The following is a 27,767-nucleotide window of genomic DNA, read 5'->3' as shown; positions in this document are numbered from 1 at the left end:
GAGGATCGGAATTGCGACTAAACGGAGAAATGCTGGTAGCATTCTTGCCGCCATTTCACGCGATCATGATTTGTACAGTAACTATTTTGATTTTGTATAATTAAGGCCTTAATTTGAATATCATGACTGATGTAGGTTGCCTGGTCGCCAAAATTGTAAGTTTCTTTTATTTAGGCTGTATGTTTTATTGTTGTTGTCATGTTTTATTTATTTATTTTCTCTTTGTGGTGTACAATAAAGTATAAAGTAGTAATGTAGGTTTAATTTGATTAATGTGCACGATTCTCTTGAGACGAACACTCAGATCGCATTTGGTAGATATTTGTTAAGATATAATAATAATAATTTGAACTTTATTTGTGTTTATTATATAGTGTATGTTGAACTAATAAATAAAAGAAATAATTATTTAATGATTTTAATATGTTATGACATTACATTTTAGTAATCTTCGTTAGTTAAAATTATCTTAATTAATTTTATTTGGCACAACAGAGTATTTAAATGCAAGGACATCAACGAATGCATAACACACACAAACGTAAAAAAAAGTTTTAAATGTTGATGACAATTGTGAATTGATAGTTTTATGGTAGCCATTCGGCGTCTGCGTCCAATGAGCGCAAGGGCTGAGTCGGCGGCTCGGTTAGGTCCTCTTTGCTACTGGCTACTTTTTTGTAGACTTTTTTACCAGCTTCCACTACATATTCGACACCGTCAGCTGAAATCAAAATAAACTCAAGTAAACTTACGAGCAATCGACCAGTAAAATATTCGTTTATAATACTTGCTATTATTCTGTTACAAAACGAATTACGTTAATTATTATCTAAATTATTTGCAAAGCGTTAATCATGTAAAGACTTAGTATCGTATCTATAAATCTATAATATTCGAACATACTAAAATAAAATAAAAATTAATTATTAAGATAAGATGCACCATAGGCACGGAAAAGATGTCTATGGCGATACTTTAACAAAAAAAAGTGGATGTCTATGGGCACTATTTCATTTCCATATTAATAAAGAGAAAAAAAAGAGACAATAATTTTTGTAGGAAAGAAACACAGCTGCATTTCGTGCTACCTTTTCATTAAGTCATGAGAAATTTTATATACATACAAAGCTATTATTTAGTTATAATTTGTAATTCTTCATGCAAATAAATTATATAATTACCAATGACTCCACCAGTTTTTCTAACTGCTTCGCCGATATTGTGGGAAGAAAACGTATTCGGGTCGATGTTTATGTTGACTCCCTCCGTGCTACCGTCGGGGTGCTTCGGGCAATCCGTCTGCGATATGATGGACAAGTCGTACGGGTCCACGCCGAAAGATGCCAGCTTTGAACGCGTCTGCAAAAAATTAAACAAACGTTATTACAGACCATGTCAAGTGCTGTTAGTGAACGCAACCCTAATAACTCTGAGAGTCTGAACTAAATTCGATTACGCTTGGTTATTGTATGTTTTGAATCTATTCGGAAAGAAACACCGAACTAAGAATACCAACGCAATTTAAATTTACTTAGAGACGCTCCTTTTACTCCCAAAGTGTATTGTAGTTCCCACTATTATTGTAAATGTGTGTCTATATGACTATATGTCTGTTACGCTTGCAAGACTGAACAACTGAAATGAATAAGATTTGGTATGAAGCGAGCTGGTACTTCATGAAAGGCTATTGTCTACTTTTTATGCCTTACACGAACGAACTCCTGAAACACGAGCATAGTAACGGGCGGTAACTAACCATCTATAAAATCGTTACTTTTATACCTAATAACATTTAGCAAAAAAATGTATTTTGATGAATTTTTTAACCAAAACATTCTTTACTCAAGTAGGCTCATAAAAGCACTTTGAACCGTCATGTTGTTAACTTCACTAATGTTTTTCAAACTAACGTCTCATTATAACGTAATTAAATATATTTTTTAAGTTATCTTTGCAGGTGTATAATAATAGTCTAGATAAAACGACAAGTGCAATGATTAAATCTTGTTGATTGGGCCAGGAATCTTCTCGAGTACGAAGAACAGCTCGTCAAAGCTTCATTACAGTCAACACTTTGATCTATTAAGATAACCGACTGATATAGACAAAGAAAATCCAATAAAATAATCAAAATATACTTTATACAAGAAGGCTTTTACAAGAACTTTTGAATCGTCATTTTAAAAACTATATTAAGCGAAGCTACCACCGGTCCGGAAAATAGATACGAGAAGAACCGGCAAGAAGCTTAATAGTTACATTATTCTTATTGTCATTATTGATAAACATTGGATAAGAAAAAAAGCAATTACAGGCTTAATTGGTATAACCCTGACAGAACTAGTTATAAAGATTAACTGGTCACTACAGGATATACCCTCTTATCTAATAAAAGTGGGAGCTGTACCCACAGACATCGCGCCGGATGTAAGAAAGACACAAGTATTATTAAACAAACTAATTTTTGAGACCAAGACCGTTATTATAAAATAGACTCATGAATGGTATGCTCTTAAGTCTAAAACACTATTTAGGTATATGGTTGTTTTAGTTGGTTGGCTTTGTGCAATCACGTGTTGACTGATTCGACCAGAAATCAGCTCTTCTTATAATTGTTGTATTCAAAACCAAATTTATAACAGGCACAAGGGACATAATTTATTTTCCCAAAGTTAAAGGCCATAGTGATGTAAAATGGTTAGTATTTCTTACAACGCCAATATCAAAACATTGATTTGTTGAAGGATAAAATAGGAATATTAATAAACTATTAAGACGACCTAACTAGGTCTATTTAAAAAGGATAGGGTGTTTGGAAGTTTATCCTTTTCACTTCAACAAAGGACTCGATATGATTTTTTTGCCTACAGTAGAGCTATATTCTGTAAGAACATAATTGGACTTTCAATTATGTTCTTACAGAATATAGCTGCCAACACGATCGTGAAATACCTATCATTATTATATATACCTATATACATATATATTACTTACTGATACGACGTCAACATCAAAGGTTCGATATGACTCATTTAAATAAATCAAATTATCGTTAATTACAAATAAAAAATTGGTAATTGAACTTTTACATTATTTTGATAAGTCATTATAAATGCTCGACTGCCTCGTTGGTCTAGTGGCTAGATATAAAGTCACAGGTTCCGGGGTTCGACCGCAACCCGAATCTGGAAGTTGGAAGTGTATACACTCTGTACCTCGGAAATCCACTTAAAGCCGTCGCCTAAACACTTTTCGGTCTCGGATTTATTATCCCATCAGATTATGAGTGAGGAAATAGAGAGTGCACCTGTATTTGCGCACACAGTTGTTAATTGACTGCCCTTGAGATTTGGCCAACACCAAAATCGGTGACGAAGGCATCACATAAACTAATCTATATATATATATATATTATTATTATATAAGCGAAATACCACTCTGATTAATCACGAAATCTCAGAAATTATTACACCTACAAACTTAAAATTTGGCAGATATCTTATAGGGTGTAGACATCCGCTAAGATTACACTGAGACTACAGCTAAGACGGATTTTATAAAAGTCCACACCTAAGGGGTTAACGGGGATCGGAAGTTTGTGTTTTATAAATTTTGCGTGGGTAAAGCTCCAGGTTCAGCTGGTGTTATATCAAGCTGAAAATTTGTTTATTATCAAAAAGTCAAATTTATAAACATATTTTTTTGTTAAATAGTCTATTTATTTAAATAGTTATCAGGCTACAACCAATAAGAGGGGTAAAATCACGCCGGGAACATGAAGAAGGCCATTTACATGATATATATATTCTAAATAGAATTAATTTTCGTCCAAAAATGTTCTTAATCATTTAACTACAACCATATCCTAACATAGATATGAACGATTGTCTATGAAACAAATATATCATGTGAATGACCTTAATAAGGTCAATCCGTTTAAAAGTTACAGGAACACTAACAAGACGCATTTACAGACAACCCAACCAGTATAATATAAAAAAGACCAGTTGGTCCTGCGACTTTATCCGGAAGAAATTTATAAAACTTTACTTACTGCTCACAAACCATCACGCCCCTTTTTACCCCCTAGAGGAGTAAATAAAAAAAGTAGCTTATGTCCTTCTCTGGGACTCAAAATATGAATAAATCACTCACCTTGTCAACAAATATCTTATCCAGTTCCTTAGTTCGTGAGAGAATCGTCGCGGAATGACGGTTAGCGAACGCTAGCTTCTGACAGGTGAATATTGCGGCGTATGTCGTGTAGTCGGCCGCCATCACAGTGTAGCTCGCGGAGCCCGCAACACCTGACACGCACAATCATATAAATATATAAATATTTGTATAAGCTGTATCTGTTATTAGTTCATCATTAGTGGTAGTATATCTTTTGACTTTTTCCACAGTAGAAACCTTCAGAAGGTACCCGGGTCTCGGATGGGTCACGTTATGTGAGATTCCTTACCACTAAAACCACTAAGATAGTCTTCAACTCAGACCGGAGAGGCTACGGGTTCGTGCCAATATAACACATCCAACTACTCGTGGTTCGTAGTGGTGGTAGATCTGGCCTATCTAATACACTTTTAATTCTATTGCTCGTCCATTGTTAAGTATCGATACTTGGTGCTAATATTTTATGAGTGAGATACGAAGTGAATTCTTAAAGAATGGTACTGCGGAATTAAGTTAAACAACTCATTAAGTATCATATCCGTAGGCCGTATAACCCACTGCTGGACCTGATATGGAGACTAATTTGGAGCATTTGGTGTCACGGTGTATCCAATATGGTTTCAGTATTTTGGGACATGTGGAAATCTTACTGAACCGAACTATATTTGAACCGGATATCAGCTGAGATCTAAGTTTCCTCCACAGGACCATCTCGGCTTTTAACGGTTGCATTTGCATCTGTCTTGCTCCTAAATACACAGCTCTGTACCTTAACCAAAGTATTTTTGGTACATTTGGATGATGATAATGAAGAATATGAATGTTAAGTAAACAACAAATACTCACTCAGTGGAAATTGTACTTTCATTCGTGCGGGCACTGCTTTATCAGGGACCGTTAATATACCGGTATACCTACAGACAAAATTTAAACAATAAATAATGCAAAGTACAGCCGCTGCAACTAAACTGGTCACACACTAAAGCGCTTTCATACGCTTATACTTCCTTATTTAATAATACTTTTATTAGATTTTGTCCTTAACTAATTGTTTTTTTCTATTCCTTGAAACAACAGTACTGACTGTTGTCTAATTGTATTTTACTAGGGTAAATGGACAGGACGAAGAAATATTAACAATTCCTTACTAATGCGCCACCAACCTTGGGAACTAAGAAGTTACGCCCCTTGTGCCTGTAGTTACTCTGGCTCACTCACCCTTCAAACCGGAACACAACAATACTGATTACTGCTGTTTGGCGTTAGAATATCTGATGAGTGGGTGGTACCTACCCAAATGGACTTGCACAAAGCCGTACCACCATGTATTCGATTCATATGTGTTGCAAATTTTTTGTTGATTGTTTAAGTTGTTTGTGCGTAATATACAGACGGACAGAGTTAATTTTTTCTTCTTGCTTCGTTAACATTTGAAACCCTCAATCTAACGTCTTTTAAAACCTTGATGAGCTTTAGTGATTTATGAAAAAAATTAATTGAAATGCTTATTGCATTAAATCATTATTCGAGAATAAATTTCAAGTGATTAAAATATTCAAGTAACATCATAAAAGCTCTTTTGGATGGTCATGATACGAAAATTAAATTAAATGTTAAGCTCACTGTCTACCTTTTGTCAATCTTTAACAATACCTGTAATCATGCTTAAGAGGCGTCAATCCCAAAATGAAGTGCTGAGATAACTGTTCCAGTTGATAAGTTCCAGGTTCGTCGGTCTTCGTGAAGTTGTAGGTGATGCAGTGCGATGCTGTCGACGTCTTTTGAATCACATACCACAGACCCAGCATCTGTAAATCGAGTAAATTGAAGCTAGATTGTATCTTTATTTTCTAATTAACATAATTTACCTTCTTTATTTATTAATAAACATTTCGAAAAAACGAGTTAACTAAACTGCTTCCATGGTCTACCTTCGAAGCTCTTCATCGGATCCAGAAAAATATGCATTTAAAAGTGAGTTCACTCGTTCACGAAATCATTTGTAGGTTTCTTAGTTAGTAGGTCAGGATTCCAATTAATTTTTGAATCAGGATTGAAATACTTTGTTTAAGAGATTAAGATCTGTTTTTTTTCCTTCGAGAACAGCTGCCGTAGCGGCAATTGGTCAGGCATACCATCATCATCAAAAAAATAATGTAAAGGTCTGTTTATGCCCACTGTTGGGTTAGAGCTTCTTCTTGTGGTCCTCTTTTCATTCAACACGTGAAGATTACCTCACGATGTTTTCCTTCATTTCATGCCATTTACTAATAACTCCGCTATGTTGTGCACTACCAAGAGTTTATGATTAATATATCTTTAATTATAATACAACACTATAACACTTAAACACTTATTCCCACTTTAATTTTACTTCCAAAATTCCGATAACAATTTCGTCGTCGTTTAAAACGCCATTTTTACACAAATCCATCGTGAATATCATGTATAAATCAAGCTCTCAACCAATGATATAGCGTTAATTTGCTGTCAAATGTTGTTTATTTGGCTTTTTTCCTGTTATGGTTGGAATAGAGTATATATACATTCCAAGCTCCCATTGACATCTAAGATTGTTTTTAAACAATATTGTAATAAAGATCATATTCGAATAAACTGTTTTTATCAATGCCATGACACTGCGGGTCGAGTTCCTTTATTGTAAATATATATGTTACTTATATGTTGTTAAGTATGTTAAACAATTTTCTTATCGCTTCTTCTTTATACGATGAAATAATATTGTTCTATAATAACTCATAAACATACTACGATTAGGTACTTTGATAATAAGTGTAATTATTTTCCCTATTTCTCAAAATAACAAATTTCAATATCATCTAGATAAACTGCTACGTTTTAAAATATTTAAATAATATATATGTTATTTTATAAATATTAAAAACGTCTTGGATTTGATTGTAAGAACTTTAATTCTTTCCAAGTACAAAAATATTTACATCGAAATATTTGTGCAAGGTCCGAAAGAACTACCGATACTCAATATAATTTCTATAGTATTTTAATTGTTCAAAGTACCTTAATAGTTAATAAATCAAACTCAAACTCAAACTCAAACTCAAATTCCTTTATTCAATATAGAAGTATTACACTTTCTTATTGATTGTCAAGTTAAACACTACCACCGGTTCGGAAAAGAAAACACCCTGACCTGAGAAGAACCGGCGAAAGAAACTCAGCGGGACTTTTTTTTTTTTTTTACGTCAAATTAATTATATACATAATTATATATGAGTAGAAACAGCCAGGAGGCGATCGTTTCATTCCCAAGGTGTGCTATCAAACATAAACTCACTAATTGTATAGTAACCTTTCGCACACAAGCGTTCCTTAACAATTTTTTTAAATTTCGCAACAGAAGCATTTTGAACGCTTTCTGGGATCCTGTTGTAGAAGCGTATACATTGCCCCACAAAAGAGTTACTGACTCTATGCAGTCGAGTAACAGGAGTAACAAGATTGTGTTTGTTCCTTGTACCAACGTTATGAGAATCACATTTTCTCATAAAAACATTAATATTTTTCCGTACATACAAAACATTACAGAATATATATTGAGAAGCAACAGTCAATATCTTAATTTCTTTAAATTTATACCTCAAAGATTCCTTGGCTCCCAGGTTATAGATTGCGCGAATAGCCCTCTTCTGCAGCACAAATATAGTATGGATAGCGGCTGCGTTACCCCAAAGCATAATACCGTACGACATTATACTGTGAAAGTAACTGAAATAAACTAGGCGAGCCGTATCAACATCGGTAAATAATCTAATTTTTTTGACCGCAAATGCCGCAGAACTCAGTCTACCCGCCAATCCGTTTATATGGGGGAGCCACTGTAATTTGGCATCAAGAGTAAGGCCAAGAAATTCAGTTGTTTCAACTGGATCCATCGATTCCCCATTGATAAGTACATCGGGTTTTACATTTTGCACGTTTGGTGTGCTAAATTTTACAATTTTAGTTTTTTTATTATTCAGCCTAAGATTATTTACGCTAAACCAGTGTACTATATCAGACATAGCATTGTTTACATCGTCATACTGTACCTGTTTCCTATTAATTTTAAAAACCAAAGAGGTATCATCAGCAAACAATACTATATCATGTTTGTTCCCAACAAGAAAGGGCAAGTCATTAATATATATGAGGAATAGAAAAGGTCCAAGAATTGATCCTTGTGGGACCCCCATACCAACTAAGACCCCAGGAGACCTTGTCCCTTTAACGTCAACCCTCTGAATTCTATTGTTAAGATAAGAAGTCAGAAGGTCGAGTGCACATTCTCTAATTCCATAGTGATATAGTTTCCTGACCAGAGTTTCATGTTGAACACAATCAAAGGCTTTGGATAAGTCGCAGAAAATCCCTAAGGCATCCTGCGACCTCTCCCAGGCTTCATAGATATTTCTTATTAGTTCGATACCTGCGTCGGTAGTCGAGCGACCCCTCGTAAATCCAAATTGTTTTCTATGAAGCAGATTGTATCTATTGAAATATGCTAATAATTGATTTAAAATAATTTTTTCAAATATTTTGCTGAGGGTTGGTAGTATCGAGATTGGCCTATAATTGTTAGGATCTGAAGAGCTACCAGATTTAAATATTGGAATGACTTTACTATGTTTCATCAGGTCAGGAAATACACCACGTTGAACACAATCATTGAATATTATCGCAAGATAAGGTGCAATTAGATCAATAATTGAATTAATCACCTTTACAGAAATACCCCATAGATCAGCAGTTTTCTTAATGTCTAATGACCTAAATGTACAAATTATGTCATTGGTGTTTACAGGGGTAAAATTAAATTTTGATTTGCATTCACGTACATTTTCTTTCATTAATGATTCGGCAACTGCTGGAGAAGAAATAAGTAACTTAGTTGTAGAAACTGGTATGTCAGCAAAAAATTGTTCAAAAACTGAAGCAACTTCCCGTTCACTATTTATGACTTTATTATTATAATTTAAGTTCAATTCGGAGCTGCGACTGCCACCTCTACCAGTTTCACAATTAATAATTTTCCAAGTCATTTTTATTTTGTCATGTGCATTCTTAATTCTATTTTTTATAGTTAAAGACTTTGCCAAAAAGCACACTTTTCTAAATAATTTTGAATAGTTACTTACATAGTTGGCAAAAGTGGCACTGTGATTGTACGTCCTTTCATTGTAAAGCTCGTACATTCGTTGCCTACTTTTATGAATTCCAATAGTAGCCCAATCATTGAATTTTAAAAAGTTTTTTGTATTAACTGTTTTAGAAGTGAATATTGCATCAAACTTGTTTCTAATTAATTTAAATAGATTATTATACAAAGCATTGGGGTTATCACTAAAAGATAAGTGTGGTAGATTAGCCAAAATATTACTTCTAAACTTCTCAATACGACTAGTGGTCAAAGGAACAAACATTATTTTTTCGGAATTGCTTATTTTTTTAACATGGAAGTTAAATAAAGCTTGTTGTCCACAATGATCTGAATTTAGTTTATTAATTATAATTTTATTTTGTGGAATATGGGTTGCAAATATGTTATCTATGCAAGTTGCTGTGGAATCTGTTATTCTAGTTGGTTCTAAGAACAGATTTACCAGATTATATGAACTTAACAATGATCTGAATCTAATACTTGTGGTAATCATTTAATAACATTCATAAAATTATATACAAATTATACATTATTAATTTAACTATTAAAAAGTAGCTCCACACTATCTTAATAGTAAATAATTACTTATTACAGTACAGTACTATTCTGAGATAAAAAACAAGATCACCTGGTTCATGTCAAATCCAGGCATCGGTTCAACCGCTGGACAGGCTCCCAAGTGATACGTATGGGATAATACATTATCACTAAACGCCAATAACACTAAAACAGTTAGTTTAAACATATTCACTATATAAACTTATTCAGTAAGGAAACTTCGTCTCTGACGTGCGACACGGGCGCTTTAACAGACTGAACTGACCTGTTGGACGACTTGAGGACAATTTTATTCGTTTGATCGGAGATACCACCGGCGATGGTGCGCTATTATAACTATAAATGGACTAAAATAGACACATATCAGATATAAATTGACTTTCCTGTAGAATATGTTTTGATATATGAATTTATATGAATAATTCAATTAAATTAATAATTGTATACGTTCCAACAGAGGTTTGAAGATGACGATTTTATTTTAATTGCAATAGAGGACCCTCTTTGTGGTAGAGCCTTATAATCCCACCTGGGTACCATCCAATCATCATTTACCACCGCCAAATCAAATCAATCAACATTATTGTTGTTTTCCGGTTTCAAGAGTGAGTTAGCTAATGTACCTAGTCACTACATAACATCTTAGTTCCCAAGGTTGACGGCGCATTGGCAATGTAGGAATGTCTTTGGGCTGTGATAACCGCTTAACATCAGGTAGCCCATTGGCCCGTCGGTTTTTTTATTTTATAACAAAAAGAGGTAAATAGGATATAATTAATCATGACATTAGATATGATATAGATATTACTTCTAAGAAAATATTAAACATTCCAAACACCGTCCTCCTAACCTCTGGAGCTCGGGAACCTTTTGTGCTTGCAAATAAAAAGGCTCATTCCACATTCTCAAGACAGTGACATATTAGGTGGCTTTTGGGTGGTAAAAGTGATTAGTGAGTACCTAGTCACTCACATGGGCGTCATGGTAGTATTCGAAAGCGATCCTGTGGCGCCGGCTGAGAAGACGGAGAGGTTACCGCTAGTTTTTTAGTGGGTATTCCGGTGTACGAGGGTGCACTAGGCGTTCTGGGCACCGGCGAGTCCCACATACCCCCCATTTAATGAAAAAAGGTATTCAGTCCTATCACAGCACCGTTTGGTACACCTAACGGTAATGCTATGAATATTTACTTAAATTCCTTAGTCATAAAAGATAACTTGACTTATTTAGTGATCATTTTTTTAAAATGACTCATTATCTTTTTGTTTTATTAATCACAGAAGCATTACACTCGTAGCTATTAATGGTTTACCGCATAACAATATCACTGGAAGTTAGGCTTTATATACAAACGAGGCTTAAATGAGTAAGATTCTGAGAATGATACTGTTCATTACTATAATGAATGCTCTTTAGAAAGACCAAACAACGAAATGACCTCGTTAATAGCTCGAAACTAGTTTTCGGTGTCGGCGTTTCGTAGTTTTTTTTATTCAATTTAGTGTTTTTATGAAATGATAATTAATTAATTATCTTTTATTAATTAACATAAATTGACCTTGAATGTTTTTGCAATATATATAATAACATCTTATTGTATAATTATGTAGGCTTACTTCTTGGTGGTAGGATTTGTGCGAGCCCGTTTGGGTGGGTACCATCTTCATCAAAACATATTCTACCGTCAAACAGTAGTACTTAGTATTGTTGAGTTCCGGTTTGGCACAAAGGACATAATAAACGTTTACGCTTCCAAAGTTGGTTGAACATTGGTGTGATGAAAGGAATGGTATTCATGGGCATGTTACCATCTACCATCAGTTGGCCCATTTGCCTGTTCGCCTACTTAATACATTAAAAGATATACATATATATTTCTGAGACACCCTGTATATAATATATACATATAAGTGTGATGTTAGTTTTCGTAGATTTGATAATAGAATTCTCCTAAGTTTCACAGTAAGCGTTCAGTTCATTATCATTCTTTACATTATTATATTTAGTAAGGCACAATAGCGTACCCGGTGGTCGGTGTACTTACATTTCTGGCAATATACAATAAGAACGTCACTGTTTAACGGTAGAATGTTGACACAACCTCTTAATTCACTGGCATTATTTTCTTGTTTGTACTAGAATAACTTTCTTGAATAAATAATTACCTTTTGGGTGTGCTCGGTAAAATCTATTATTTATAAGCATGGCTTTTAGGCTCTTTATTTAGTAGCATCTGTGTTACATAAGGGAATGGGAGGTACCTACTCAAAGAGTTTATTTTTAAATTATAATGTCGTTTCTCGTTGAACATCCATTGAAATGAACTGGGTAGCAATTAATAGTCTAGAGGCACAGCCCTGTGGCAAAGAGACAGTCGACTTAATAATGGATTTTAATGCCATAAGTGATGGCTGGGTATGGATGATACCTGTTTTTTGTTATATTGAATATTTGTAAACCATTGCAAAACGACAGTAAATGCCGCTGTGTTTCACTGATTCCACAAATTCGTCTAATAAAATAATATTATCGTTCAAGTAAAGGAATCTAAAAAAACAGGCCCAAAAAACGCTCACGTGATCGGAAATGTGGAATGCAATGCAGATGCAGAAATCTTGTGAAGTCCGTATATAAACTATATGTAGTTGTACGAGACAGTTTGATGATTCATACAGCTATGATAACTTGACATTTCCTTCCTTTAGGTAAGTGAATGCTTTCTTAAATCGTGATTCATATTGTGACCACATATATATAACTGTTTGTATATCTACATTTAAATGTATGTTTTATCTTAAGGCTATAAATAAATATGAGTAATTATTTTAAAATGCAACATTGAATTTAATGAACGAAGTAAAGTAACAGTTTGAAAGTGTCCCATAGCTGGGCCTGCTCTCCCTTTGAGGAGAAAGTTAGGGGCTCATTCCACCACGCTGCTCCAATGCGAGTTGTTGAATACACGCGTGATAGCATTTCATTAAAATAGATAACATACTGGTTTCTTCGAGATATATTCCATCACCGTCGATCGCGAAATGAATTAAAATACAAAATTAACACATGGAAATTCATTATTGCTTGCCTGGGTTTGAAGATGCACGCGTTCTAATCACTGGGCCATCTCGGCTCTCAGTTGTTAAATACTATGTGATTATTTTATATTTATACATCTCTTGTTCAGTATTTAATTTATATTTGTTTACGAGGAGTACTTCGAAGTAATTATTATGTTACACTATAATTAAGTATTAATATAATAATAATTTTATTTATGCATGTATTACATTATAATGCTTATCGCTCATCGCGATATCTCTGAAACTATTCGTTGAAATTTTGACCTAAAAAGGATATTTGGAAATGTTTACTTTTCAATTATTTTCAGCTTAGAACTATAAAATATTACGTGTAAAGGACTGTACCTAAATAAACAAAATCGAACAAATATGTTGTTGTGACAGTTACATTATGTTTTTTTGTTAAAAATTATACTGTAAACTGAATTACATTAGCTTGTTTACAATTAGCGTTAAAAACCAGGTTGACTAAGACGCGTTTTACATGTTTTGATGAGTTTACAGTATTTTGTTACGTACCAGGAAAGTGAATCACAATGACACAAAACGCTGACTACAAAATAACAGCAGTCTATGACTCACACGGTAAAGACAAGACCACACTGCGGCGGAGCGAGTCATCTTACTGTTAGCGAGCGTTCAGACCGAAAGTCAAATGAGCCCTACTAAAGGCAGTTACACTTTCAGCCCTTTTTTTGTATTACGAGGAGGAAGTGCATTTATGCATGCCACGCGGTCGGGGTACCGGGTCGGGTATGTGGGACTCAACCGGGGCCTAGTGCCCCGTGCCAGGGCACACTAATGGCCTGTCCTACCCACTAAAACCATCCTCGGGTTTCCACCACGCCACCGAGTGGTGAGACAACGGGATCACCAGTAGCATGCAACTTCTTAGATTCTTCTTCTTCTGTAGATTCTTCAGATTTTTCGTTCACGAGTAAGACTCCTCTCGGAATCGGTTTAGCACCATCTGACGATAAACTCTAGCAGCGCGCGCTCATTGGTCAAATCAAGTATCGCGCGCTTCCCCGGCTTCTTGTTACACTTCCGTCCTTTTTTTACAAATGCACTGTATGACATCATACAGCGTATGGGACATTTTAAGGAAAGCCAAATCAATATGAGACGTATATCAAAAATGACATCCATGTCATTTCCAACCAAAGATAGATTCCAAGTGCTCAGAGGAAAGATTTAAAGTTCCATTGCAGTTTAATTACATTTGTCGCCGTTGAGTTCCATCTTCAGTGAATTTGCTTTCAGTGTGACCTTACCTTTACAGCAAGTTGTGACCTTTGAACATATCTTAAAAACGTTATCGTTTTCGTATTCGTCATACTATGTCAAATTTAATTCGATAGACAATAGAGACGCATTGACGTATCGAAAAAATAAATGTTTATTTTAATAGCAACATTCCATCATTCAGTATAAAATAATAATAAAGCCTTATTTATACTTCTACATATTTTCTATAATATTTAAAGCATTGGTACTAAATATTTAGCTACATTTCAGAATAAATGACACATTTCGTGATGATATTTTTTTAAATCTAATATTATAGACTCAATACTATTTGCTATTTAAAAAATATTTTAAGTATTCTTATTCGAGTAGATACAGAATAATATCTAGCAGAGCTATCTGTAAATAAACTCGAACCTCACCACAGAACACGCTCTTTAAATATTAGAAAGTGGTCCGTGACGTTGACTATAATAATAAAATCTTAAGGAGACACAATAAATTGTACTTATTAATGGTAGCAGTGACTCGGTTTTCAACATTCCATATGTAGTATAGGAAGCCAGTCCACAAAGAATAGTACAAGTATAGTTGGAACCTTTATAAAAGTCAGTAACCCCTACTGACCGTAACTCTGTTTAGAATAAATTACTGAAAACAAAAATACGATAACATTGTAGTTAGACAATATTTTACTTATAAAATGCTTCATTATATAAAATGTAAAACTACCAACGGCTCTGAATATAGATTTTATCGAAAAGGCTACGGTACTACGATCCAAAAAATAATTCAGAAATTACTTTTTTAGTTTAATCGTATCAATCCAATGCAATTCAATTTTAAAGAAATATTTAATTTGTTAAAAACAACAATACTTTAATATATTTTAAAGCCATCTATCTAAAACTATTAGAACCTCAAAAGGGTAAAGAATAATACAAGTTAACACTCTTTTTGGCTTCTTAGTTCTGCACTTACCTAATAGATGGCGTTACTATATACATAAAATCTATTTTTGTGTATTTATTAAATTTCGTGTAGCTTTTACAAAGTTATTATAAATACTAAAATAATTTATAGAAATATAAAATAATATTTTTTTTAAAATGATGACAGTGGAGTTAATTCGGTCGGTTAAGGGAAAGGGAAAAATAATAGCAATAGAAGTATTAAGTCTGTAAGTGTCTCACTTCTAACCTGAAACCTACTTTCCTTGTAAAGAAAAGATTCCGAGCTCATGCCACCACATTGCTTCAATGCGGGTTGATGGATAGTGAAATTACACGACAGGACATATAGCAGTTTTTTATTTGACTCTTGCTGGCTTACGCGATGATTTCCTCCACCGCCGCCGCCAAATAACACAAATTACTTAAGCATCTGGAAATTCAAAGGTGCCCAGGTTTTCGAACCCGCATTGGGTATCTCTATCATCTTATTGGACCAATAATCACTCTACGCTGATTAATTAAACTTTAAACTCTAGTTATTCAGCTACAAAATTTATTTGGTGGTGGGCTTAAAGCAAGCCGATCATGGTTGATACGTCTACTCATCGTAAATGCCGAACAGGAATCCTTGATGTTTCGGTTTGAATGGTAATTGAGTCAGTATCTCTACGGGAACAAGGGATATAACTGCTTAGTTAGTTCCTAAGACGGTGGCAGTGAATGTTAACGACCTATTCGCCAGTCTGCCTACCTGCTTAAAATGAAAGGAAACAAGAATCTTTAAAAATAAATATTATTATAATAAATGCGAAAGTAACTATGTATATTACGACGACCTCCGAGGCCGAGTAGTGTGTACACAGGTTTTCATGGGTACGCCACTCCGAGGTCCCGGGTTTGATGGCCGGCCAAGTCGATGTAGAAAAAGTTCCTTAGTTTTCTATGTCGTCTTGGGTCTGGGTGTTTGTGGTACCGTCATTACGTCTTTCCATAACACAAGTGCTTTAGCTACTTACATTGGCATCTAAAATAAAAACGATGTCTATCTATTGCTCATAAACAACGCAGCGAAGCCGCTGGGGAAACTAACGGTTTGTACATAATATGTTGCGTGCGAATACGACACTACTTTTCACTGAAACAAATTGAATGATTAGAAACGTTTGAGACTTTGGAAACGAAAAAGATTAATAAAAAAAAAGTATAAAATTGAGTTATGCAATGTTATATGATCAATTACAATACAATCAAAATACATTTTATCTAAGTAGGCTTTTACAAGCACTTTTGAATCGTCATTTAAGAAACAATTTTAAGTAAAGCTACGACAACATTAATCAATAAATCTTATTATTCATTAAAAGAAAACTTTTTACAACAACAAAAACAACGCCTGGAATTAAACTCGGATTCCATCACAGGACTGGTTGAACTCTAATTGTTTATTTTAAGAGTAACTATGCGAGTTTCTTGTCGTTTCTTGCTGTGGCTGCTTACCGAAACGGTGGTAGTGTTTAAATATCGACGATTCAAAAACGCTTCATTGTGAAGTTTAATTTAATAAAATACATTTAACAGACAGACAGAGTTATTTTCACATTTATAATTATATATTAATTAGTTTACAGTTAGATAAAAAACAAAGATTGAACACCTAAGATATGCGCAAAGTTGTTATAGAAAATTTTCACGAAATATTATAAAAAACCAGTAAACCCGCCGCGTCTGTTTGCCTGTCAGACTCAAAAACTACCGAACGGATTTTCATACGGTTTTCACCAACGGACGGACTTATTCATAAGAAAATTTCAGTTGTATAATTCATTACGGTAACGTGTAACTTGTTTAAAATTTGAAGATGCTGGAAATAATCATTCCAGTCGACAACTGGCGCCGCGTAACCCAGTAGAGTTAAAGGTGTTACGGCAAACATTGTAGACGTTTGCCTACTCGCACAAAGCCCGGTTGAATGCCTAGTGTTGAATAAAATAGTTCATTACATTTTGTAAGCGCGGGTGTTTCTTTTTCTTTATATAATAATGATGTCTACGGACGTTTCGTCCGAGCCTTTTGTGTATCTTATGTTTTATTTGTATTTACGATATTGAAATGTATTTGATTGGTTCAGATACACAGAGCGTAACTATCTATTTTTTTTAGATTACGTGGTATGTCGGAGTCAACTGTTGAATTTGCCATTCAATGAAACGCCTAGCCACAGTGGCCTGTATCAATCAAGAGAATTAAGAGAATTGATAATAATTGGAAACATCCTCAACATTGGAATATAAATTGGATAGCTTACACTTACAGGCCATTGTGGCTAGGCGTTTCATTGAATGGCAAATTTAACAGTTGAGTCGCTCCACAAACTCTTCAGAATATCATCATCTCAGCAACATGATCAGTATGAAGATGTTCCTTACTATTGTTTAACGTATGAAATTTAGTGAAAATATTAATAATAGCTTTATGAAATAGTTTACTAGTAGATAGAGTAGATATTCTTTTATCACATCTACTTGTAATTGGTTCACACCAGCCAAAGATATGACATGATAGAACTAAGAATATGTATATACAACGAGACATTAAAAATCAAAATCACAATATACTTTATTCAAGTAGGCTTTTACAAAAACTTTTGAATCGTCATTTAACAAACTATTTCAAGTAAAGCTACCACCGGAATTTAGATTCGTAATATTAGTATTAGTATACGTATAATTTAGGTTCGGAATGTAGATTCGACCGAGAAGAACCGGCAAGAAATATTAGAACTAAGAATATGTATATAGGTACACCGTCAGTGCACCATCTGACCTGCTAAACTCGCCTTTCAAATCGGAACACAAAAATACTAAGCATTGTTGTTTAGTGCCAGAATATTTGGCAAGAGAGCGGTAAGCAGCCAGTCTAGCACAAAGCCCTTCCAAGTAAAATATCAATATCAAGAACATTTTGAATTTTATATTACAAGAGACATGTCTATTAAGACATTAGCAGGAATTATCTCTATTATAAATGTCAATTAAATTGAAACTTCAGGGAACCTTACATTGCATGAAATAGGTTTGAATAAAGCCTAAGCTATAATAAGTCGTCGCTTTGCGTTTATGCTTTTGATGCAATATAAAATGAGTGCACTTGCAGTTTCGTAACTCACTCGGTCTTTAGAACCAGCTGGTGTCGGAGTTTCCGCGTGTTCGAACCGAAGTGATAGTGAACGTGATTATTGCAAGTAAGTAATTTTTCTATTCGTACTTATATAAGTGAAAGAGAATTTAGATTAATTTAGAAAATTTTTCATTTATAAATCAGTGATATAATGCAACGTTCCAGTTGAGTGATTCTCGACACATTAAAACATGATTAATTGAAGAGTATGATTTCAATAATGTTGGTTTCCATTCTAATGGTGAAAATTACATGAATTTGCAAAATAAATTTTGCTATCTATATCGTATCCATCGAGCTAAGAGATAACAGATATCCAAAGAAATTAATAACAACATAGCTACTCCTAAAAGTCACTTAAAAATAACAACTACATTGGTGGTATGGTCTTCGTTCAAGCCCATCTGGATAAGTATCACTCAATCATAATTTATTCTATATTATTCAAGTTACAATACTTATTATGGTGTTCCAGTTAAAAGGAAGAATATGTTAGGGTAACTATAGGTACAAGGTACATAAAATCTTAGTACCCAAGGTTGGTGGCGCATTGCCTATGTAAAGTATAAACTCTCCTTTTATCTTCACGAAAATGTTATATCTCATGTATTAAATAAATATGTTGACAGTGAGGAAACCTTCACGACAACCCGTATTAGAACCGCCTATTCGAATAAACCCTAAATCTTCTTAGAAGATGAGCATTGGGGCGTTGAATGTTGTTATTTCAGTATTCATTTGTAATGTTGTCAATAAACAATACCATTATATATAAGACAAGCTTGATTACAATTATTAATAAATCCATTAATAACCTTGAATTAAAAATTATCATAATTGTGTTAACAATTCAATTAAACGACATTATTATTCGCATAACGAACAGTTGCAAAAGAGAAACATTTAAAACTGCATAATTCCGGTTCAATATTCTATGCCGTATCTTGGACTATTATTTATTATGTAAAGGGTGTCGAGTCTATTCTTATGATTGGAACTCAACAAGATTTGACTTGGGAACCTTCAAGAAAAGAGCGTACTCTTTCCTGAAAGGCCGGCAACGCACCTGCAAGCCCCCCGGTGTTGCAGATGTCCATGGGCGGTGGTAGTCACTTTCCATCAGGTGAGCCTCCTGCTCGTTTGCCACCTTATGACATAAAAAAAAAAAAAAAAGATGTACTAAACTATCTGCAAATATGTAATAACTTATTTGTATTATTTAGCCCAGTGGTTAGAACGCGTGCATCTTAACCGATGATTTCGGGTTCGAATTTTCATGTGCCTAATTTGTGTTTATAATTCATCTCGTACTTGACGGGAAGGAAAACATCGTGAGGAAATCTGCATGTGTCTAATTTCAACGAAATTCTACCACATGTGTATTCCTCCAACTCGCATTAGAGCAGCGTGGTGGAATATACTCCAAACCTTGCCCGCAAAGGGAGAGGATGCCTTAGCCCAGCAGTGGGAAATTTACAGGCTACTAATGTAATTTAATTTTACATCACATTACTTAAGTGAGAGACCAGTCGAATAACTTAGAAAACAAACTTTATTTGTACTGGTACACAAGTAACTTAAAAGTAACTTAATTTTACAATAGTTGACCCTTAAATACAAAACGATCCATGTCTCATTACGTCATGAATTTAATTTTGAATGAGGAATTAAACATTTGTGCGGCGTGCAGTAGCAGTATTTGTTATGTAAAATCTAATCCCAACTGAATAATAGGCGCTGAAACCATAGACGACGAGTTCTTGAAATCATCTTGATATCACCAAGATCTTGGGATTTGCTCGAATACGGATGTAACTCATTGATGATCATGTCGACCTGACCGATTTACATAAATGTTTGCGCGAATACAGGTGCACTCTTTATTCCTTCAGTCTCAAACTCCGACACGACCAGAAAGGGTTCAGGAACAGGACCAATAACTTTACTTCCTGAGGAATCGGAATGCACACAATTCTGCACCAAATTCAAAACACCAATCTGTTAATGAGAATTTTGTGACAGAAAAGTCCAATAACATTTTACCGACTTGAACCGTGAATCTCAGAATCGGTGGCCTTATATTTACCTACTGCACCAATGAGGAAGTCAATTGAATTCATTACGTAAGTTAAATATTGAGCCAAAAGATAAACAAAAATATGTTTATCACAAGAAACAGTCACGTCTCTTACAAGCGATTTGTTCGCCAAAACTTTTGGGTATTTTGACCATTGTAAATTCTACTTCGTAAACGGAAACGGAAACTGAGCATTATCGTAATAATAGGCGTGCGGCACTTTCACATTTTTATGCAGCATTTCAAAGTTATATAGACTAAGGAAATGCTTTTCTAACGGATACGAAATTATACCTCGCTAAATATATAAACGAATATTAGGCAACATCACATACATTACTCTGATCCCAATCTAAGTAGCTAAAGCACTTGTGTTATGGAAAATCAGAAGTAACGACGGTACCACAAATACCCAGACCCAAGACAACATAGAAAACTAATGAATTTTTTCTACATCGACTCGACCGGGAATCGAACTCGGGACCTCGGAGTGGCGTACCCATCGCCACTCGACCACGGAGGTCGTCAATATTACGCGAATGTGTTAAACTGACAATCTATGAATGGTCGTCAATACCGACCATTGGCACGCATTTGTGAATCAGACATTGAATAGTCAAGAGCGAGTTATATTGCATCTCAACAAAATATTTTCGTTACGTGTTTATTTTATAGCTTACCTGTATGTTGTTGTAAATGTCTTTTTTTAACACAAATATAATCGTTTGAGTTTTGCTCATATAAGACAATGAATGTTATTATAATAATTAAAAAATATCAATAATTAATTAGCCATCTGCGCGGGAAATTTAATGAACAATTAACGTGTAGACCATCACAGACGCCTTCATCATTGCCAGACTTTGATAGTCAGGTGTGATTCCAATCTGTCGCGGCAGGAATGCATTTGGTGCTAACCTAGAGGTTCTACGCCCTTTACATATTATTATATAGATATTATAACTAATGAGTTTTTAGTTGACTGCACACCTTGGGAATGAAATCATCGCTTCCAGGCTGTTTCAAATAACTAAAATATAATTATTATTGTACATGTAAAATGGAAAAAATAAAAAAAAATATCCCGCTCAGTTTCTTTCGCCGGTTCTTCTCTGGTCCGAGGTGTTAAATTCCGAACCGGTGGTAGATTTTTGACTTTGATAGTCAAGCAAGTGTAAACACTTCTATATTTAATAAAGATTTTTGACTTTGACTTTACAAATGCTAATAACTTTAATTGGCAAAACCAGGACTTAAACTGGCATTGGTACTGTTAGACACATTAACCATCCCTTACGTCGCCAACGTCATGTTACGTACCATGTAATTTTCCATGTGCCTCTGATTACGCACACACTCAAACCGGAACCAGCAAAACAATTTTCCAGCCCAATTATAAAATCACTTTAAGATAATAGTTTATTTAATAACTACTTAAATACAAAACAATGTAATTCTTCTTATTAATACTTAATCATATACAACTAAATAATATATTTTTGCATTATTATAAGAAAGACAAGAGGTAATTTCCGGTGAGTAGAAATTAACTTTTAAAATGACGATTCACGACTGATTGCTGAAAATTGGACATCAGTAAAGGTTTTTCTGTATGGAGTGTACACGATCGTTAAATGTCAGAAAGTCATAAGCGACTTTGACTATACTAATTATTTTGAAACTTCAAGGACGCACGCATTAAAAAAAAAACGTATTACTACAAATCTTCTACACTAAAATACTTAATTACAGAATTAGACGATCTGTCTCTCTCTATCCGATTGTTGTATACTGGAGAGTTATGTCAGCTCTTTAAAACTATATCTACAAAACACTTTGCTCCCAAGGTGTATTTTTATGTATTTTTTACAGTGCTAATATCTCCGGGCAGTGGTAACCATGTCAACAGGTGACACGTTAGGCCATCCACTGAACTACACAATTAAAATATATATTTCTGATATCAAACAAAAAAGTTCAGTCGTTTTTTCATGAATCCCGAAAATTAAATAACACTTTTAACAATACATGCAAAACCATCGCCAACCTTTTTCTGGCGTCTATTATATACCAAAACATTATCCGTAACACGTTCCATTTTTTTATATAAGTTTTATGTATATTGGTATAGTAGTTTTTTTTCAGTTTGGGAAAACATAACATATATCTCCAAACCGAAAGTATCTAAAAATAAAGTGAAATAAAAGCCTATATACGTATGTCTTACTGCTGGGCTAAGCTCTCCTCTCCTTTTCATGGAGTAGGTGGAACTTACTCCAAGCTGCTCCAATGCAGGTTGGTAGGTACACGTGAATCTCATCCGCCACATACCGGTTTCCTTACGGTATTTTCCTTCAACGTCGAGCATTAAGTATTTAAAAAGTGTTTGCCCGGGTTTAAACTCAGAATCATAAGTTAAGATTCACATCTTCTAACCACTGAGCACGGCTCTAATACTAATAATGATTTATCCGAAGTATCTAATATATGTTGTATTATAAATAAATTTTACAGTTATGGAGCGTTGGTCGGGCAAAGTAGCGATTGTCACTGGCGCCAGCTCCGGCATCGGTGCGGCCCTTAGCTTACGTCTCGCCAACCATGGGCTGACGGTCGTGGGATTAGCTCGCAGGACTCATCTTATTGATGTATGTATATATAGTTTTATGGAACGTTTGTTTGTTAAAGGATATTATAAAACTTATGCCTTCTTAGCTGATAATACACTTTGGGAATGAAACGATCGACTCCACCTCCAAAAACAAAGTTGTATTGTAAAAACGATTGTTAAAAAATATCTATAAAAAAAAAATCAAAGACCCGCAGAGTTTCTTTCGCCTGTTCTTCTCTAGTCTGAGGTGTTTTTTTCTGAAGTGGTAGTTTTGTACTAAACAATCAATAAGTAAGTGTACTGCTTCTGTTTTATTGACTTTAATTTTGGGATTACAAGTTCATTTTCATAGTCAACTATCCGTTACGAGATGTCGTTTTCCAATGCGCAATGCGGGTCAGTAGCAATAAAACTTTGACCTTAACTATTTATAATAAATTAAACATTGCGTTCGCCTATTGTCAATTGATCTAAGTTGCAATGATCAACGCATTTCAAGAGGTTTATTTTTTTTGTTATTTAACATAACATTAGCGATATAAGAACGCGTAGAATTATTAACAGTTTATTTGTATTTAATTAACATACATAACTATATAAATCAATCCGTGAAAGACTAATTACTGAATTCATTATCGGTTTGGTAATAGCTTTAAATTTAAATTTAATAATGTTACATAAATTCAATATACTAATATTTTCATGTATTTATGATTTACTCTAGTCGAATGTGTTGTCTATTCCATAGATATTTTTCAACAACAGATGAAAACAATGTCCAGACGAAATAGCACTGAAATAATTAATATCTAACAAAATGTAAAGCTCAAATTGTTATGAGTAGTTAGTTTTATTGACGTTTTTAGTAGACATTAATACGTTTTTATTTTATTGTTGGACATATTCAGTAACTTATCACGAATAATTAAACTTATCAATTGACCCGTTATGATAAAATACAGGTATAATATGTCACCTTATTTATTTTAGGAACTTGCTTCTAAAGTGACGGGAGACGGCCGTATCGTCGCAAAAAGTTGTGACATTTCAAAGCCTGAGGATATAGACGCGGCATTTCAATGGGTGGAGCAGAAAATAGGAGGACCGCACGTGCTCGTTAACAATGCTGGTTTCTTAAAAACAGGCAGTATCACAGGTATTTGAATATATACACTATCAACAGTTTTACGTGCTTTCAGAGGTTCCGGAGTGAACAATGTCAGGCAGTGGCCTGAAAATAACCTTTGATTGCTACTGAAAATAACCTTTGAATGTTCCAAAGGGCTGTCTTACCTCAATTTGGGGCCTTAGTGCACTAGTGAGGATATAGGCCCAAAAACAGACTTTTGACCGTGTTTTTTTGCTTAGTATTTTAAGAATTTTTTAAACAGTAATTGATAACGACAAAAATATCGTATAATATTAACTACGTACAGTAACAAGGTGACTATAGAAAATACGAATATATCAGCCTTTCAAGGCTCTGTGGCAAGACCCTAATACTAAGACTGGTGACCCGAGCCGATATTTTAACTCAGGTTCTCCAGATTCACCTGGACTCGAATCACTTAACACTATAGACAGCTATGAAAACATCCATCAAATAATTATAAATGTATTTTTGCAGATGCTGGCGACAATCCACTGAGCGACGACGCCGTTTTGTCTACACTCGATGTTAACCTTAAAGGAATGATCATGTGCACGAGGAAGGCCGTTTCCTCCATGAGGAAAAGAAATTTCAACGGACATATTGTAAATGTTAACAGGTAACGCAACGATTTTTTTATAAGTCGTAATAGTACACTTCATTGTGACGTCAGAAACAGTCGGTAGAGTCACCAAAAATATTATTTGAAAAATTATTTATTGACTGTAATAGAGGTATGATCTTCAACTCTCAGACTAAGTCGCGTTATATTGTCCCTTCAATATAAGATGTATATTACAGTTAGATAATAATTTTTTTCAAATGTCTATCAATTATCAATACTAAATAATTTTAGTATTATTAATGACTTTTAAAATTCAAACTCTCAGCTTAAATTATGTACTAATATATCTTTATGAAAACAATATATTACGAAATAATAAAAAATAAAAAAATCTATGTAACACAACGTATCGTGTTTCTGTTTACATATTTGTGTTAATATATAAATTTATATAAGCACCACTTGATCGATAGAACTGAAATTGTGCACACTTGTGTAACGGCTACAAACCAAATAGACTACTACCTGCAATTTTTGAAGTGATGATTAATCTCAGAATAACAAGTTTGACTGTTAGCTAAATGTTCATTGGTCGATAGCTGCAATTGACGCAATGGGTAACCAATGAGCGTTTATTATTTCAGTAATATAAATAAACGAATTCTGACTTTTATCAGCGTTTCGAGACTCAATGCAAACTATTCAAAATTTAATATATTTTTTATATACATTAGCGAGCTGACCCTGTGGTTAAAACATGTGAATCTACGGAATTACGAGTTCTACGGAACAAGCTGCACTAGATATTCATTTGTTTAATTTTAGTTTAAAGTTCCGTTTCATGGCATATTTTGTTTATATTATTTATTTATTTATATGAAAGAGAAACAAAACACTTATTTAAAAAAAAAATTATAAAATACTGTGTGATTTGCCCTTGCAGGTATTTAGGTACATTACATTAAATTAGCAGCCTGTAATTTTTAACTGCTGAGCTAAGGGCTCTTCTCCCTTTGAGGAGAAAGTTTGGAGCATATTCCACCACACTGCTCCAATGCGGGTTGGTGGAATACACATGTGGCAGAATTTCGTTGAAATTAGATACATGAAGGTTTCCTCACGATGTTTTTATTCATCGCCGTGCACGAGATGAATTATAAACACATGAAATTCGGTGGTGCTTGCCTGGGTTGGAACCCGAAATCATCGGTTAAGATGCACGCGCTCTAACCACTGGGCCGTCTCGGCTCAACATTGCTTTATATATTTTATGAAATAGCATTTTATTATAAATTTCAGTATAGCGGGACACTACGTGCCGTTCAAATCGAGCTTGAACGTGTACCCGAGCACCAAGCACGCTGTCACTGCGTTCACGACAGCTCTTAACACGGAGCTGGCCGAGTTCAACTGTCAAATCAAAGTTGCGGTAAGGAATCATAACAATTACACACAGCGTTGCAGAGCTATCGATAATTGATCTCGAAAACTATTCAGGATATCGATAATACTATCGATAGTATCGATAGCTCTCCGTGAGCCTTTGACTTTGTGCTTTGTCTTGTTTGACACGGTCTTTAAAATTTTGTATATTTTTTTTTAGTGAATATTTATTTATTGTATTTACAAAATCTAAAATGGGCCTAAAAAGATAATTATTAATAAATAGTATAAATTAGTAATTATACTCAATTACATTTTATTGGTTTTATAGAACACAAAATATTCTATCGAATTTAAAATCGAAATATACTCTCTTGAGCTCTTTGTTTTATTTTATTTTACGAGATTAAATTATTTAACGGTTCAGAATGTAAATTCCACGATTCTATTTTTCAGAGTGTATCACCTGGACTAGTAAAAACAGATATGGTCACCGAATTCAAAGACGACATGCCGATTCTGGAACCCGAGGCTGTGGCTGATGCTATACTTTATATTCTCTCCACACCCCCCACTGTAAATGTGAGTATTATATACCTTTAGCTGCCTAGCTACTGTCATACGTCTCTCCAAGCAGGGGTATCCTTTTCTAGGAGCTTTTGCTACAAGTCTTCACAGTGCTAATTGGTCAATCAGACGTCACAGAATTTTTCAGTTGTTTCAATACAAATTTTAAAGAATACGTAATGAAGTTTTCCCAGATTTACATGACTTTTTAAAAACGTAATTCGTTGCTAATGTTTAAATAAAAAGTATTATGAATATTTAAATTTTTTTTATTAATGTATTAATAATATGTACAGTATTTCATTTCTAACTACATTAATATATTATGTACACATAGTATGGTATATTACGAATATTAAATCTTGTCAATGTCTGCATTATAGATAACGGAATTGACGATTGAGCCAACATTAGAAAGAAGACTGTGAATTTGTAATGTACGGCATAAAAATTAACATTTAACCGGAAGACGAGGAAAAAACTGCAGATGATGCCACTCCCAGTATTGATGTTCCGAACTGTAATATCGCCCGTAAGATATCTAGCTTCAGTGTCCACAGTGGTGACGGTGCATGTTCATCATTAGTATCTGGACTACTCTGTAAAAATAAACAATGAAAATAGTAAATGACTAATTTTAAAATATGACTTTTATTTTTAAAACAGGTTTATCGAAGGAGGTTTCAGGGAAATGGGAGAGGATCTGTAGAGCTTTTCCGTTAGAGCAAACTCGATGATCATGACAATGCATGGTTTCGGCAAACAAATGATGTGATGTCAAAGTGATATATGACGTATCAAATATCATATCACAATAAGACAGTTACAAAGAGATATGACTTGTCACTGAATAGTACTCCAGTTGCTGAAAATCTATACACAGTAGCAATAATTAAAATAGGAATAAATTTTACAATAAATATCTAACTGGTTTCGAGGTAAACTGAAAAACGGAAAAAATGAGTAACATGTATTTTAACTTATTCACTAAAATAAAACAGTCTCAATAATCAGGTTTCTTTAAAATATCTTCTCCATGGGTG

At 34.1% G+C, this 27,767-nt stretch overlaps 3 protein-coding genes across 3 annotated transcripts in view; 1 reads left to right on the top strand and 2 right to left on the bottom strand.

The window, feature by feature from the left end:
- The window catches only part of LOC125071649 (glutamate receptor ionotropic, kainate 2-like), a 31,409-nt gene extending 13,611 nt beyond the window's left edge, over positions 1–17,798 (bottom strand). The window contains exons 1-2 of the mRNA XM_047681955.1: positions 17,783–17,798; positions 17,703–17,709 (exon numbers count right to left, since the gene is read on the bottom strand). The gene's annotated coding sequence lies outside the window, so the exon portion shown is untranslated. The remainder of the gene's footprint in view (positions 1–17,702; positions 17,710–17,782) is intronic.
- Positions 429–10,187, bottom strand: LOC125071651 (apolipoprotein D-like). Its single transcript, XM_047681956.1, has 6 exons — positions 9,984–10,187; positions 5,830–5,984; positions 5,023–5,090; positions 4,156–4,307; positions 1,182–1,359; positions 429–721 (listed from the first exon to the last, which is right to left on the bottom strand). The coding sequence occupies exons 1-6, from the start codon at positions 10,098–10,100 to the stop codon at positions 588–590; spliced, it is 804 nt and encodes a 267-aa protein (XP_047537912.1). The 5' UTR covers positions 10,101–10,187; the 3' UTR covers positions 429–587.
- Positions 17,799–18,325: 527 nt separating the features above from the next.
- On the top strand, positions 18,326–27,361 carry LOC125071763 (farnesol dehydrogenase-like). The gene is made up of 7 exons (XM_047682126.1): positions 18,326–18,435; positions 22,963–23,096; positions 24,050–24,215; positions 24,687–24,828; positions 26,074–26,203; positions 26,614–26,739; positions 27,108–27,361. Exons 2-7 carry the CDS (start codon positions 22,965–22,967, stop codon positions 27,150–27,152), a joined length of 741 nt encoding a protein of 246 aa, XP_047538082.1. The 5' UTR covers positions 18,326–18,435; positions 22,963–22,964; the 3' UTR covers positions 27,153–27,361.
- The last annotated feature ends 406 nt before the right edge of the window (positions 27,362–27,767 follow it).

This window comes from Vanessa atalanta, chromosome 20 (assembly GCF_905147765.1).
Source record: "Vanessa atalanta chromosome 20, ilVanAtal1.2, whole genome shotgun sequence".
Classification (NCBI taxonomy): domain Eukaryota; kingdom Metazoa; phylum Arthropoda; class Insecta; order Lepidoptera; family Nymphalidae; genus Vanessa; species Vanessa atalanta.
Note: the sequence above shows the minus strand (reverse complement) of the source record. Positions and strands in the feature narration are given on the sequence as shown.